Source organism: Trichoderma asperellum, chromosome 1 (assembly GCF_020647865.1).
Source record: "Trichoderma asperellum chromosome 1, complete sequence".
NCBI classification, from domain to species: domain Eukaryota; kingdom Fungi; phylum Ascomycota; class Sordariomycetes; order Hypocreales; family Hypocreaceae; genus Trichoderma; species Trichoderma asperellum.
This window is the reverse complement of record NC_089415.1, coordinates 4646041-4661253: the sequence shown is the minus strand read 5'-3', so window position 1 is coordinate 4661253 and position 15213 is coordinate 4646041. Positions and strand designations below refer to the sequence as shown.

Here is a 15213-nt window from a genome sequence, read left to right as displayed (position 1 = left end):
ATACAGTACGTCTCCGGAGCACCCCCCGGTGCTGCAGCAAGATGGGCAGAGGAAAAGAGTGCGTTCCAAACATACCCGAGACCCCGTCTCTCCTCATGCACGATAGAAAGAGATGCTACGCAGGCCCCGGGTCCCCTGAATGCTGCCATGTAGCTATCATGTATCATATCATGTATCATGCATGTGCGTGCGGTATGCAGTGCCACCGGGCTGCACCGCGATGTCCACCGTCCCATGCCCATGTCGTCGTTTTCCTTCAAACCAGCCACGACACATTGATACTACGCCATCGCTTCATCCCACTTGTCACTCGGCACGCATCATCATCATCATCTGCCCATCTGCCAGGCTCCCCCTCGCTCGGTCCCGGCTGCCGCTCGCCCGGTCCCGTCGCCAGGGCCCGTCCGTCACTCCCGCTGTCCCGTCCAACCTCGCTCTACTCGCTTCGCCCAGCAAAGACCGAACTGACTGCAGAATCCCAGCATCGCCTCTCTCTCTCTCTCGCGCGCGCGCGCACTGTTGGTATTAAGGAATCCCATCCCAGGGGATTTTTCTTGCAAAAAGCAACGCTTTCCCCCCTCCCCGATCCTCCCGCGAGATTGTCCCGGATGAACAGCCGACGCTATTGCTCGGCCCCAGGGCGCCCTTTGCGCGCGCAGCGAGGGTGAGAGGGCGAGGGTGCTAAATTTCCGCCGCACCTTTCCCCAAATGCTTACTGCTACTGCCTGCTAGACAAAGTCCTATACTAAGTAAGTATCGTAAACGAGGTGTTTTTTCTATGGGGAACTTTGGTCTGTTTTTCTTGCAAGGCAATGGCCGAGGCCAAAGCAGGGCCCGTGCTGTGCTGGTCTGGTCCATACGGGGAATGCACCTTGGCGCCGTGATGAGGAGGAGACCCCCCCCCCCCCCCCCCCCCTTCTTCACACATCTAGGCCCAGTAGCGGCAGATATTTTTCTTCACTCGCATATAATTGATACTAGTACAGGTAAAAAGACCTGGCTTAGTAGCTTTTCGTTTGAGGATCTGGGCCATTTTAGTACGAGGGGAAAAAAAATAAGTAAATAAAGCGAGGTTCCAGGCGGTCCACGGAGTAATCCATCCGAGCCCATTACGGGTAAGCAATTATCATTCATTACTGTATACGGCTTCCATACGAGAGGGACATGGATGGCCTGGCACAGGCTGGTCTTGCATAGATTGGGCCCGGCAACCCCGATAGATGCAGATGGCGAGATGTTATGTTGCAACAGATGGGTAGTATGCAGTACATAAAAGAAGTGGGAGCAAATCGAAGACTTGTAGATGATTCAAACAGTCCACTTAGCAGTGACATCTCTCTCATGCTTTTCCTCTCCACACACCTCTCTGCTATGCCGCCTCTCTTCCCCGGGCTCCTCTTCTTCGCTCTAGCTTTGGAGCAGAGCAGGGGAAAAAGGTTCGATAGACGAAGCAATTGCATGGGTCTAAAAGGTAATACACCGAGAAAAATGAAATAAAAAAGAAGAGGCCAAATAGACGGAAAAGCAAACAACGATGCAGTCAATGCACTCCCCCCCCCCCCCCCATTCTTTTTTGCCCCCCCTTTCATACATACATTCAAACACCATTTGACTCACTATACATGCTCGCATTTGGCGTGTTTGATATACTGCTACAATTGCAGTTTTGTTTCAAAGAAGAAAAAAAAGGCCACTCTTTGCGACATTCTTTTAACTTTTGTGAATCATTTCCCACTTTTTGTTTGCATTTTCCAATTTTGCCGCTTTTCGCTTGTAATCAGAATTGCCGCATTGGGAAACGCCCAGCTAGACAGCGACAGTCAACCCACTCCACAATTCCCTACAGTAATACTCCCCAGAAGCTTTTGCCTATATACTGTAAAACGTAGGCCTGTGGATACATGGTAGGCGAGCAAGGCAAGCTTCTTTCTCCAATGGAGCTCTCTCAAAAGTACCCGTTATTTCAAGAAACAGAACAATGATACAGGATAAAACGATTCGCTAACAGGAAAAGCTTGCGATAGAGGCAAATAAGAAAACCAGAAGCTAAAAAGAGTCTTAGCTAGAGGCAAAATACAAGAAAAGAGTAAAGGCAAAGAAAACGGCCCCCAATTCACCCCCCTCCCCCCATTCAAATGGAAAGAAAAAACTTGCTGTTGCTCCTCTTCCTCTCTCTCTCTCTCTCCACTCTGTTCGTCCTTCCTTTTGCCATCTGGTATTTGCCTCTTGCGCCCCCCCCCCCCCCCTCCTCCTCTCACATCCTTCCTAGTAGACGATAGTACGGCAGATACATTCCATATCAAGTTTTGCAAGACGCTTGTATACAAAACAGAAGCACACGCCCCTTTTGCTCACACCGGAATCCATTAGTCGTCTCGGCATCCGGGAGACTTCCGAGGTGAACAAAGGCGAATCTGTAGCTTTTTAGCCTCTGATAATCCCCATCACTTACATATCGTACCCCGGACCCGGACCCGGACCCAGCTTGATACTATTCCCATCGAATCAAGGAAAAAGCAGCAATTGCAACAAGCACACACCCCTCTCCCCTTCTTCCTCGCTTCTCTCCTCCTCCTCCCTCCTCCTCCTCCTCCTCCTCCTCCTCTTCCTTCTCCATGGCGTGTCATATACCACAGTGGCGTGAGTGTGCGTGATGAACGAGTGGACGAGATTCATTGTCAAGGGTATGGGATCGTTTACCCGGCCCAAACCCAGACCATACCAGGCCGAACCCTCCCCCCTTCACCCTCCAAGACGAAAACCTAGCCGGCTAGTCATTGAACTGCTTCCGTGTCGTACCTTTGTGATCCGCACTAATCACGCACATCTCGCCACGGCATTGTGCCGCAAAGTATTGCCTTTTCGGCAAGATAAGTGTCTAAAACGATCCCTGATGAGGGGATGGGGGCAAATGTGGGAATAAAAAAAAAAACAAAGGGCTCTCTCAGTGGGAAATAGCATTTATTAGCAGTAGTGGTTGTTGCCGCCACCACCACTACTACCTGCTTGAAGAAAAGAGTGAATGAGCAAGCGAGCAAATGAAATAGAGACAGAGACAGCTAGACCCAGTGAAACTAGCCCGGATAGGGACGTGGAATATGAAATATGAAATCTTACTTCGACTTGGCGATGCGAGATAAAGTGATGTGATGTGCTTTTTCCCTGTGAAATTCTCTTTTTTGATTGACACGGCACGTATCTAAGCGCCCCGTTGAAAAAAAAAGGCCCCATGCTCGGAATCGAGCACGATTTCTCCACGTTGTCCTCCCCTGGGACCAGATCTTGTTCTGTAGACGAATCAGCAAAGCACCATCAAAGCACGTTGCAGGTCGATGAAACACGCGAGGCCGTGAGCATGAGGACCAGTCCACCCAGACAAAATACAAGTACATTCACTACCCATACATACACACACTCGTACATACATACCTATCTACCCTCCCTGTACTCCGATCTCGCCCAGTCTCCCAACTCCGGTTCACCTTTTTTTTTTTCTTTTTTCGATATGTCGAAAACACCGCACAAACCCCATCCCTAATCCTCCCATGCTACTCAACGCCTTGACGCCATTCAGGGCAGCTCTTTTCTCACCGTCCAAACGTATTGAAGCGTATGGACATATCAGGATGCCCGTGTTGACAATGAGCAAATCAAAGCAGAGCTTAGATTCGCTGCCTTCTTCGGTCCTCCGGTCCACCGTATCCCGTAATTTGAAAAGAATCATATACCGCAAGCTCCGAGAATATGCAACCCGTTTTTCAATAATATACGTCTTTCCTCTTCAATAAAAAAGAAAAAGAAAGAAGGACGTAAATGAAAACGACGAAAGGAACGAAATAACAAATAAGATAAAGTAAAATAAAAATCATAGTGGGAAAAGAAAAGCAGCAACCCCAGTGCATGCAGGAACCATCTCACCCCTGGCTATGAAGCAAAAAACAAATTGGTACATTCAAGATCTAGATTTTCATCTAGGATTCTTGAGAAAAGATTCCCGCATCCTTCGCGGCACGCCGAGGCAGAAGACCATGTCAAATGCCTTGGAAGAAGATGTAAAGAAATTTGCTGCGGTGGGATATGCCAAGCAGCTGCGGGTATCAATAATGCAGATTACTTTTTTGTGAACTGATTTATACCGTCCATAAATTTTCGTGAAAAACCGTTCGTCTAGACTCCTGTAAATCTCTCCTATCAATGCAAATCAAGGTGCCGGTTATTCTGCTTGACTTTTTTTTCGTCTGTTCTTTCTTCTTTTTCTCTTTTCGTTTCAACTACAGCGCAGATACGCCGGCAGAATTAGGATCAACCACATTGTCGGAGAGATTAATCAGGAGTTGAGCAAGGCATCTCTTAGTGGCTGCGTCGTCACGAAGAACAGACGAAAAGGTGGCATCTCGCAGGGGTTCCGGGAGGCATTGTCGAAGGGCCTCTCGCGCTCTGGCATTATCACTCAATCTGTGGAATCAAACTTGTCAGAATGGCTCTCCTCAAACATCATGTGATTATACTAGTGGGAAAATCCCTTGGGCGAGTCTTACCGAAGGAAGCATCTCACCACGTGCTTAAGCAGGCGAGCGGTCTGGGATTCGACGAGCTGAGCAACCATATTACTCAGGACAGTGCCGACAGCATAGAAGCGCTCATAGGTGGCACAGATGTAGTTAAGACCATTATCGTCTAGCAGTATCTTCTGAACAATGAAGATGGCAACAGTCTTGCTGAGCTCTGATCCAGTTTCCATGATACGGAGGCAGAGCGGGATGATCTCCGTTGTGAGCAGAAAATTGATGACCTCGGATGAGTCGTTCTTAACTAGGGCCCCGATGACGCCTAGGCTTGTCAGGCGGAGGTACTCAAACGGTCGCGACTTGGATGTCGTGTTTAAGAAAGGGTAGAGGAAGAGAGGTATGTGCGCTGCCAGGGGTGTCAGTAAGCCATGCTGTAACCTTATCTGTGTTTTCTACCAAACTGCCAGGGAGCTTTGACTGCAGCTTACCGTTGAGGAACAGGGTCCGCGTATCGTTGTGGGATGCCACGCACTGAAGGAGAGCTAGCGCATTGCATACTCTGTTCGATGCAGCCGCCGTGAGTTGCGATGGATTGAGGAGCGTGTAGACGGAGATGATTTCTTGCAAGAGGGACGTCATGACACCTGTGAGAACCGAGAATATGCTTCAGTCAGCAACGCATTCTATGAGTAGCAAGGGATGGCGGAAGGGACAGAGCAAAGAGTCAAAGTAAAGAAGGGAGTCATACCAAACGAGTGCCACAATATCAGAGCCAACTCAGGCACCTGTTCTCTCTTCTTGCTAAGCTCCAGCAATGCTGCCTCTCTAGTATTTTCGCTCAAAAGGTCCGCAATGTATGCCATTGTCCGCCTATTGTCCTCCGAGATGTTATCATGTCCACCATCTTGCCCGTGAGAAGCAGCAAGGCTGTTGTTGACGTTGGCGTGGCCGCCGGGCATGCGTCCGTAGTGAGGCTGCTGCTGAGCTTGCTGCTGAGCCTGTTGGGCTTGCTGCTGCTGAGCCTGCTGCTGCTGATGCTGTTGCTGCTGAGCCTGCTGCTGAGCCTGCTGCGCCTGCTGTTGCTGGGCTTGTTGCTGTTGCTGAGCCGCCGCAGCTGCAGCTTGGTGGGCGTGCTGTTGTTGGTGATGGCCGGCCTGCTGGTGCATCCAGGCCGAATCCGCCTGGGGATTGAACTGGTGGTGGCCGTAGACATGCGCGGATGGCATCATCCTGGCGGTTTCGGGGGTTCCGTAGCGGCCCAACAGTAGGAAGAGGAATTATGCGGTCAGGAGGAAGGGCAGGTACGCAGTCTCCTCTGGCGAAGCGGGGGATGTTTCTCTACTGCTCGAGATATCCTGCTCAGAAGGTCGTCGTCACCGTCCTTATCTGAAGCCAAGGGAGACGAAAGTTGCCGAATAGCTGCGGGTAAAGGTCGGGACCGCAAGGCTGAGGGACCCAGGGCTATGGCGGGAGACAGAAAAAAGGCTCCTGTGTGTGGCGCTCGGCAAATAGTAGTAGCAGCAGTATCGAGCGCTGGCACAGGGGCAAAAGCCGGCAAACCTCACGTTGCAAGGGCAGTTGGTTTTTGTGTAGCTCGGGATAACTTTATGGACTGGATGTTGCCTCTATTGAATGGCGGATGCTTCCAGTAACGAGGCCAACCCCCACCGCCTAGGGCGCGCGGGCTAGGATTAATCAATCTCCGGTACCTGAGGCGAGGCGCAGATGAGGAATGAGGCTCTGCGCAAGCTGAGTTAACATATTGTGTAAGTGGAAACTCGTGGCGCACCGTACTACATTTGCATCCCGTCTACTCCAGATTGCTGGCTGAAGCTTTTATTATTGATTTATTTTCTCAATCTCCATTTGCTCGCCTTCTGTACACTGCTATGCGAAATACCGAATGCTCCGGTACGACGTTAATTCCAGCTACCCGGCATTGGCATCGCGGGGTTACATGTAGTGTACTGACAGAATGCTGCATGCAAATGCCTCTTTCACAGCATGTGGATTCTAACTGGTGGATCTTCGATTGTTGCCACTCAAAGTGTATGCATCTGCTCATCATTGAGCCAATCGCCTTTGAAACGGCTTAGTATGACATTATGAATTATGATAGGACAAGGAATAGCAGAGCGTAGAGATCATGAGAGCACATCGAATGTAAATTGGTACTTAACACACTTCTCTGGATGAGCAAATAATTGATATCCGCACTGAACACCGCTCGCTCCTTTTTTTGCATGTGTGTGTGCTCCAAAATAAGTTGTCACGCAAAATATAACGAATAACAAGAACGTTCGTCATCTTCTAGCATATAGCAGCATGATAAAGAACGTTATAGAAAAGAGAAGTAGCAGGGGTAGGCAGATAATTCATAGAACAGGATTTTAGTGAACGAAAAAAGTGAAAAACGCCCACGCCATGCTTCGAAATGTCAGGTAAATAGATCAACTCAACACACGCAATGGATGCCTAGAGAACGCTTCAAGTTTCATCAAACATGACTGACACAATCTCATCGAGTATTGTAAATACCAAGTGAGAACTAAGTATGAACTGGTCAGTAACGTATATCCATTTGTATGCAGAAGCAGGGAGTGGGCAATGATTCTTACTTGAGCCTGGAGTTATTAAACGTTGCAAAGAGGCGTCGGCTTGCTGCCTGGGCATTGACCCGTCCTACAACATTTCCCGCCAGATCCGGTACCAGGGTTGCCAGCATCAGACTAGCTTCTGTTCGCGTCTTCTTCTTTTCCGCCGTGGTGCGTGGTTTTCGATCCCGAGCAAGCTCTCCGTCTGGCCATAGTGCGCTTCGTAGCATGCCCATATATCGCAGGAGCGAGTCCTCCTGTACCGCCATTTTAATGTTTTCACGTACTCTCTTTTCAATTGTCCCGCCGAGCAATTGCTGCAATACCACCACAACTGCTCTCCCTCGCAACCAGTTGTTCCCCTTGTTGAGCTCAAAGACTTCGAGAAATATATCACAAATAGGCTTGATGAAAGGCTCTAGCTCCTTGTTCTCAAAAGCATCTAGCTCTGCTTCTGCCTCTGCAGCAGGGAAATTTTCTTCACTGACGTTGAGCGGCATCGTATTGAGCTGATTAGTCGCCGCTGCAATAATGTTCTGCCCCGCAACCGAAAGCTGAGGCAGCACTGGAATATTGCCCAAGATGTCTTCCATGCCATCGGCGACCGAGTCATACAAGCGAGTCATCATATCCTTCTTGTTCTCTCGGTCTATTGCGTCCTCGCCTGACGTAATAGCACTCTGCGATAGAAAAGCTCGCAGTTCGCGACTGCGACACACCTCAGGCAGGAGTAAGAGCTCGCGTAGGTACTTCTCCAAGGCTGTTCGCCTTTTACGAAGAAAATCGCTCTGGAACTTCATCACGACACGGCGTCTAGGAAAGTCCAAGTGCCGTACTGAGGGGTACCTTGACCGCAGTTTCTGGTGTAGCTCGTGGAATTCACTATATCTTCTCATCACAGCCCAGGACGACGCCGGCATCTGTTCGCCTGCATCCCGATGAACCTCGATGACGTACAAAGCAAATTCTCGGCCATCATCTTCTCGCCCCACTTGGATGGACTTAATCTTGATTTCTGACCTTCCATAGAGACTATTGTCGCTTTCCTGTATCACGTATTGCTGTCGCTGGAGCTCCTTACGCCTGATCTCTCTCTGGAGGCTTGTTTTCGACTTTTTCAGAATCCGCAACTCTGCTGCGTTGTTTGTGAGTTCTGCCTTCTTTGTCAAGGATTCTATAACGGCATCTTGCGCTACTAAGCGATCGATATCGTTCGTCAGCGCTGTAATAGCTTCTGCTAGCCCCAAATCTCCCGGAGCGGCCTCGTGGATTTCGTCTTCTTCGTCAGAATGCGCTTCCTCTTCCACGTCACCATCATCATCCGACAAATATTTGTTCTCATCTCCAAAAAGGTCATCGTCCACGAATACGCCGATTCGAGATGCGGCACTGACAAGCCCCAATGACGACAGAGTGGGCTTACCAGCCTCTTTTGCCGATATCAGAGGCTTCCCAGCGTCAAACGAACCCCGGTTAGAGTCAATGTCATTAGGAAACAAGCCCGACATATTATCTTCATTATCAAACAAGGAGGCTCGTAGATCTTCCGCAGTCTGTGGTCTATCATCTTCCAATATATTTGTCAAGGCCTGCTCTACGGCTTGCACGACTTGCTTGTCAGGTGTTTGCTGTCGTGACAAACCCTGGTCCAAGCTCTGCACTGAATCCATCATTCCATAGTTATCCAATTCATCATCGTCAAAAAGCGGGTTCGTCGTCCGGTCATCGTCGAGAGATCTCCGTGCAGTTAACGGATCCGAGCCGTTACCGTTAGTATTCGCGGATCTGAGATCAGAAATCGACCCAGAAAGTCGCCTAGATGGTCCGGCAGTCAATGGGGCAAACCGCGCCATGGGCTTGGATTTAGTAGACTGATATGACTGGGTTCTGCTTGACATGGAAGGACCTTGGTGAGATGGCGGCGGTGGCTGCACAGTGGCGCGGGACATCTCTTGTGATGCAACGCATTTGTAATACAGGTCCGATTTTCTGAATCCATCAAAATATCGAGAGCTCATAGTCTCTAACACTCCACTCTGAGCTTTCAAGATGGCCCTTCTGGCTTTGAAATATTGAGCAGGCGTAGCCGATATTCCAGCCTGGAGAAACTCCTTGACGGCCTTTTTCGACGCGTCTGGCACGTTAAGTTCCGGCTTGGATAGGTATGATTGATGAATCTGTAGCAAATCCAAGCGATCTGAGTCCGTCCACATTGGCAGTGTAGATGGAAGCTCGTCATCTTGCCCGTCATCCTCCAAGGGGTTTCGAAAACCGTCAACAACTAGCCAGAACTGAACCAAAGGCATCAAACGCTGGCGGTCCATGTATTCCATAAAATATGACAAACCTGCCGGATCTCGCAACAGCTCTACGAGAGACGCATTTTCCAGCTTCGAAGTAGAGCTAGGTGATGTGGTGGCGGCTGGCAGAGGCGAATGACGGTTCCCTCCCGCAGCCAAGTGGTGTACCCTCTCTTCGAGAAGCCGCTTTCCCATTTCTAATCGACGAAGATAGACTGGATCTTGATTCTCTTGCAAAGAATCGCGTTTGAGCTGACTGGCAACTTCGCTGCGGAATCGCCGTGCGTCAGATAAGTTATTGACCCTGCGGATGGCCCGAATGAATTTTTCAAACTTGCGCTCGTTATCTGCCGGGGCCAGCCGCGGCGCCATGGCTAGCTTACTAGATCTTGGTGTAGGAGAGGCATGCTGATCCAGCGCGGCCCTGAGTTTGCGAACAGTAGATCTGTCTTGAAGCATTGAGCGACCAAGATTCTCTATCAGCTGATTCCACGTATCAGGATCGCCAAGTAGCTGGACGACAGGGAATAAAACTGCGCATCCTACAATCTCTCGCACGATGATAGAGACAGCTCGACTAGATAGCATCTTCTTGGGAAGGATTTTGGTCAGAAGGCGTCCTACCAGCGATCGTAAATAATCTTGCTGAACCATCTTGGTGTCGGGAAAGGACAAGGAGGCAGCTGGATGCAGTCGGCCATCTCTGAATTTGGACGCAATTGCAAGGTCAAGCTCTTCAGATTCCGTAACAGAGCGGTTTAGCTTTCTCCCTCGCACTGATTTCTCGGCTTCATAAAAATCATGGAAATGAGCAGTCAAGATGGGCACAAAACGGCTCGTGACGAGGTCAGCAAAGTCTTTATTGCGGAGTGAATCGACCAGGCTTAAGAGTGCTTGTCGTATGGCCTTGTCCACCTCATTTTCGAATGTCGGATTCCCACTGATATGAGAATACCATGAGCATACAAAATCGCGGAGGATCAAGCTCAGAAGCTCATCGAGAGCTTGAGATGCTTGGGGGAAGCTGGGGTCGAAAGGCTCCTTGTCGTAAATCTGTCGTGTTCGTAGTGCTTCCGCCTCGGTGCGCCATTTCTGCGAACTGAGAAATGCCACTCTCGCCGGCAGCGCCTTTCGATCGCCACCATGAGGGTTCTGTGTGGCCAAAACCAGAGCTGCGATAAGCGAGACGACGGTGATGACGATGCCGCTCACGAAGGCATAGCCAACCCAGCGCAGCGCAGAGAAGCAGCTCACGGCATAGCCCCACGCAACGAAGTAGGCTACTCCAGCAAGGACTGCATCTCTACGCTTCAGGGCCATAGTCGCCTGCTGGGCATCATTGTTGAAAGACACGGTGAGCGAGGGCAGATTAGCATATATAGCGTCGTAGTAGTAGCGGTAGCTCGCGATTGCGACGCTCCAAACAAGCGGCGGATACAGAGCCACCCGTTATCGATTAGCGGCAACGAGCCCACCATTACGTAGCGCCGCTGCAAGCACTCCATACAATAACGGTCCGTTGCATGCATGCGTACGTACATACTGTAGGTACTAGGTAGGGACCTGGCTCGCAGGCCTTGGGACTCGATCTGAGCGCATGATGCCGCTGTACATGAGCGGACATCGACTTGATGTACAATTCACATTTGATTTGTTGGCGGCATAGCAGCATTGCGTTATCTTTATACAATGGGGTAGAGCTCCACACAGGTGCACAGAACAAGTGATATCACAAGTAACTGCATCTGCTGATACCACTAGTAGTACGTCAGGACACTTCCAATCCCGCCTTTTCCCACGTCATAGGCCGGTTGCTTCCAAAGGGTATTCGTTCGTTTCTTCATCTTGCCTTGACGTGTCCAATCACCACGGAGGATCTTCCATGCGGCGGAACAAGGCTACAAACTTCTGTCCCTTGTTTCGCTCCACTTTCTTGCCCTCCTCCGTTTCAGTGAGCATAACCTTGACGCACTCATCATTCTGCTCCTCTTCCTCGCCAACCCGCTCAAAGGAAGGGTGAGCGTTGAGGTGTTCCACCATCCATTCATGCAAAGCCTCGACATCTGTGATTGTATAGACAATGCCGCCGGGACGCAGTGCGTAAGCGTATTCGGAATTGAGAGTTGTTGAGACAATTCGCGCCTTGTGCTTTTTTGTCTTGAAATGTGGATCGGGGAAGCATATGAAGATTTTGCTCAGCTGGCCCTTCTTGAAAAAGTTGGGTAGAAATTTCATAGTATTTGCACGAATGCAAGCTGCGTTCTGATAGAGTGCGCCGGAACTTTGTGCGCGCAGAGCCCATATTCTTTCCTGAACAAACTGTGTTACTGTGGTACGGATCTCTAAGCCTGTAAAGATGTCAATAGCAGTCCTCTTAGACAAACGAACGAGAGCAAGATGGAAACTCACCAAGGATGAGCTTTTCTGGTAATATAGGAGCGAGACCGACAAGTAGGCCTCCAAAGCCACATCCTATGTCGACAATTTCAACATCCTGCTTCATTCGTGGCGGCATAGATTCATCTTTTGGTGCCTCCTCGTCTACATAAGCAGGATAATATGACGACCAGTCCATATGTTCAGGAGAAATCGGGCTACAATGGGTTAGAAAACGAAATCAATATTTGCAGAGACAGACTTACTACTCTAGTAAGTGGTCTGAGAAAGGGTTTGCATGAGCTCTCTGGCGATAAAGCTTTTTCCTGGGCAACAAAACAACGCCATCTTGACCTCTTTTTTCTCGAAATCTATCTCGCCTCTCTTTCTTATTTGATTGGTTACCCATCTTTGAAATCCAATCTTCTTCACAGCAATTGGTGGTGAGTTTTAGGGGATAACAAATTGAAGCTGATGAGATTGGATCTCTGAACCAGCGGCTGGTGAAAGTTTGGTACGTGCAAAATAGGGAAAGCGGTCAGGCCATCCAAGTTCAATGGTATCGGCAGAAAGCTACACCAGGTTTAGCGGCAACGTCGCCCTAAATTGCTCCCAAATTGAAAACCTGAGCAACATGCCTTCTCGGGTACTAGTGACTAGCAGCAGATACTACTACTCCGTACTGCTGCTAAGATAAGACGTCTCGGTACGGGTACATGGCAACTGGGTCATCTCTCATGGAGATACTTTTTCACATGCCAGGCAATACGAGCGCTGCAACCGACTAACTGAATTGTCAGCTCACTGATGGTATAATCCGAGGTAATCGGTGTAGAGTGGCGAGATGCAATGGTGAGATCGGTCAGAATCTGCTGAAAACAGCGCCAGGTAGGTCCGAGGCATAAAGTACCGAGTACACGGACATTAATCTCAGCCAGCCCCTGCGCATCGCAACAGAGCTGGCCTAAAAAAGCCTGACAGCTCCTGAGCATCATTCCTTTGTTTTGCCGTCTCTGCTGAACAATCGAAACCTCTCTTTACTGTCCGCCGTCGCAAAATCTTCCTCTATAGCTCTCCATCATGTCTGTATTGTTTTGGGACGCCTCTGGCCCGCTGGCGTACCTGTCATTTCCTGGCTCTGCTTTTCTGGTTAATGCCATCTCCTGGATTAGTGTAAGCACCGGCCGCATCCATCCTTTCTTCACATGCGCCTCATGTCTGACCCTCGAGAACAGCTGGTCTTGGGCCTCTTTTTCAGTTTACCGTTTGTTCTCTTTGTCGTCTACGATATCTTACTATGGATTTGGAGAACGTATCGAAATTTTTCAAACCAGCCGCAAAACGCGCAGATCCCCGTTACAGCCGGCACGATATCTACAAAGGCTACAGCAATAAGCTCCGAACATCACGATCAGCGAGCGAGACGAAGATAAGCGACTCTAATTTGAAACGATTCAACGTTTATGGTTCATCGGATTTATATATCAAAGCATGTAGATATTTTCAAGCATGGTTCTAAGCGATTTGCGAAAGCACCTTAATGAGGTCTCCCGTCACACCCATTGCCGTCACGTCTCCGCCGGCTCCCGCGCCTTGGATAATCAGAGGATTGTTGCCGTACCGCTCGGTGTAGAAGCTGATGATGTTGTCGCTGCCTTTGAGGGAGGCAATTGGGTGCGAACGATCAAACTGCTCCAGTCCAACCTTGACCTGCTGCGTGGCTACATCGATACTGCCGACAAATCGAACAACTTTCCCGGCCTTCTCGGCAGCAGCCTTGATGTCTTCCATTTGCTGATCGAAAGCGGGCAGCTTTTCGAGAAATTCATCTCCGGTCGAGCAAGACTCAAGTTCCTTGGGAATAAGACTCTGCGTAGGGAATGATGTCGGCGATTCGACGGGCAGGCCTGCCAGGCGAGCCAAAATGGTCAACTTGCGCGCAACATCAAGGCCGTTGAGGTCATCTCTTGGGTCTGGTTCGGTATAGCCAAGGGACTTTGCCTTCTTCACCTCTTCTGACCACTTGCCACCCTGACCCTCGGTTGGTGCAAATGAATTGAAGAGGAACGACATGGTTCCGCTGAAGACGCCCTCGATTTTAGTGACCTTATCTCCAGTCTCGACTAGATCCTTCAGTGTGGAGATGACCGGTAGGCCAGCGCCTACCGAAGACTCGTGGTAGACCTTGGCACCAGATGTTGCCGCCGCTGTGAAGATGTCCTGCCAGAGCTTGTACGAGCCAGAAAAGGCCTTCTTATTCGGCGTCACGATGCTAAGGCCCCGGCTCAAAGCTAGAGGGTAGGCATCGGCGACATCCTGGGAGCTGGTGTTGTCGACCAAGACCACTTTGGCTGGGGCGGCAGCCAGATAGTCAATTACTTGCGACAGAGGAGGAGGGGCTTGGGTAGATGAAGCGAGGCTTTCGGTAACGCCATCTATGCTGACGGGAGAGTAGTCGACATTATAGAGGGCTTTTCTGCTTGTCGAGATATAGCAGAGGCTCAACTTGGGGGATGGTTTTCTGGCAGCAAGCGCTTGCAGTTGGGAGAGGAAGCATTTGCCGACACCACCGGCGCCTAATGTATAATGACGAGTTAGGAATTAGTAGATGGCGCATTGGTAGAATCGTAGAGCATAGAAGCACTTACCAATGATGGCGATATAAACCTGATTGACTGCAGCCATCTTGTCTTGTATGTGAATAGGTAGCGCGAAAAATAGCACTGCTTGAAATGAAGGATGACGGTTTCGAGTCCGATAGCGGGGTGGTGTGATGGGCGGTGGGGGTGGGAGAGCTACTAGCTGCACCAGAGCTTGTGAAGAATTGGCCAATGATCCGCATCTAACTGATTTATTTTTACGAGGTTGAGTACGAATACTTAACCAACATAGGATTGTATATAGTTTATTGCCGTTTTCACGTCATTATTATGAGTTATTGTTGAAATTTCTCCTTCGCGGCAGGCTTATTATTATCAATCAAATAGATACTGCTATACTCGCGTACTAGATGCTATCTGCTGAGCTCTCGTTTCTGAGGGAAATACTCGACAACGAATGGCTGAGCTATTCAGAGCGAATGTTGCTTCTAGATCTCAGCGTATAAAGCTGAACAGCGAGCAAATTTTCTGCAATGCTGGCCATGATACATTTGCTATTTTGAGCGAGGACCGGAGATACTGTCGCATCTACAGCATGGCAAACCGAACACTGGCTCTATTGCAGCGGAAGATTGCAATGGGTAAAACGAATAATTACAGTCTGCCTACCCTACAACAGAGAATAGAAAAAGATTTATAAGATGAAGATGCCGTCTGGCATGCAAAAAGAAGAAAAAGACTGGAGAATAGGGGATTTGAACCCCTGACCTTTTACAGACTTGCACTCAGACTGAACAAATGCAAAGCAAACGCGATACCCCTACACCAATTCCCC

General features: G+C 49.5%; 6 protein-coding genes and 1 non-coding gene across 7 annotated transcripts; 2 read left to right on the top strand and 5 right to left on the bottom strand.

The window, feature by feature from the left end:
• Nucleotides 1-1341: 1341 nt before the first annotated feature.
• Nucleotides 1342-4124, top strand: TrAFT101_001440 (uncharacterized protein; the record flags this gene model as incomplete). Its single annotated transcript, XM_066126322.1, has 2 exons — nt 1342-1471; nt 3976-4124. The coding sequence occupies 2 exons, from the start codon at nt 1342-1344 to the stop codon at nt 4122-4124; spliced, it is 279 nt and encodes a 92-aa protein (XP_065982423.1).
• Nucleotides 4125-4271: 147 nt separating this feature from the next.
• On the bottom strand, nt 4272-5737 carry RCD1 (Cell differentiation protein rcd1; the record flags this gene model as incomplete). The annotated part of the gene is made up of 4 exons (XM_024905106.2): nt 4272-4455; nt 4539-4914; nt 4997-5152; nt 5257-5737. The coding sequence occupies 4 exons, from the start codon at nt 5735-5737 to the stop codon at nt 4272-4274; spliced, it is 1197 nt and encodes a 398-aa protein (XP_024762537.1).
• Nucleotides 5738-6995: 1258 nt separating this feature from the next.
• Nucleotides 6996-10722, bottom strand: TrAFT101_001438 (uncharacterized protein; the record flags this gene model as incomplete). The annotated part of the gene is made up of 2 exons (XM_066126321.1): nt 6996-7056; nt 7127-10722. 2 exons carry the CDS (start codon nt 10720-10722, stop codon nt 6996-6998), a joined length of 3657 nt encoding a protein of 1218 aa, XP_065982422.1.
• Nucleotides 10723-11019: 297 nt separating this feature from the next.
• TRM8 (tRNA (guanine-N(7)-)-methyltransferase (tRNA(m7G46)-methyltransferase)) lies at nt 11020-12242 on the bottom strand. The gene is made up of 3 exons (XM_024909568.2): nt 12045-12242; nt 11812-11996; nt 11020-11750 (listed from the first exon to the last, which is right to left on the bottom strand). The coding sequence occupies exons 1-3, from the start codon at nt 12185-12187 to the stop codon at nt 11266-11268; spliced, it is 813 nt and encodes a 270-aa protein (XP_024762536.2). The 5' UTR covers nt 12188-12242; the 3' UTR covers nt 11020-11265.
• A 230-nt stretch (nt 12243-12472) lies between these two features.
• On the top strand, nt 12473-13213 carry TrAFT101_001436 (uncharacterized protein). The gene is made up of 3 exons (XM_024905105.2): nt 12473-12666; nt 12736-12951; nt 13014-13213. Exons 2-3 carry the CDS (start codon nt 12859-12861, stop codon nt 13209-13211), a joined length of 291 nt encoding a protein of 96 aa, XP_024762535.1. The 5' UTR covers nt 12473-12666; nt 12736-12858; the 3' UTR covers nt 13212-13213.
• On the bottom strand, nt 13212-14607 carry TrAFT101_001435 (uncharacterized protein). The gene is made up of 2 exons (XM_024907723.2): nt 14427-14607; nt 13212-14354 (listed from the first exon to the last, which is right to left on the bottom strand). The coding sequence occupies exons 1-2, from the start codon at nt 14461-14463 to the stop codon at nt 13294-13296; spliced, it is 1098 nt and encodes a 365-aa protein (XP_024762534.1). The 5' UTR covers nt 14464-14607; the 3' UTR covers nt 13212-13293.
• A 511-nt stretch (nt 14608-15118) lies between these two features.
• On the bottom strand, nt 15119-15213 carry TrAFT101_001434. Its single transcript has one exon. It is a non-coding gene; the product is annotated as a tRNA-Ala (tRNA).

Excerpts from the sequence above, each read along its gene's own strand:
- TRM8 (XM_024909568.2), bottom strand. The coding sequence starts at position 12,187 with ATGGGTAACCAATCAAATAAGAAAGAGAGGCGAGATAGATTTCGAGAA. Across the intron at positions 11,997-12,044 it reads TCAGACCACTTACTAGAGTA|CCCGATTTCTCCTGAACATA; the intron begins GTAAGTCTGTCT and ends AACCCATTGTAG. Across the intron at positions 11,751-11,811 it reads ACCAGAAAAGCTCATCCTTG|GCTTAGAGATCCGTACCACA; the intron begins GTGAGTTTCCAT and ends ACATCTTTACAG.
- TrAFT101_001436 (XM_024905105.2), top strand. The coding sequence starts at position 12,859 with ATGTCTGTATTGTTTTGGGACGCCTCTGGCCCGCTGGCGTACCTGTCA. Across the intron at positions 12,952-13,013 it reads ATGCCATCTCCTGGATTAGT|CTGGTCTTGGGCCTCTTTTT; the intron begins GTAAGCACCGGC and ends CCTCGAGAACAG.
- TrAFT101_001435 (XM_024907723.2), bottom strand. The coding sequence starts at position 14,463 with ATGGCTGCAGTCAATCAGGTTTATATCGCCATCATTG. Across the intron at positions 14,355-14,426 it reads GGTTTATATCGCCATCATTG|GCGCCGGTGGTGTCGGCAAA; the intron begins GTAAGTGCTTCT and ends ATTATACATTAG.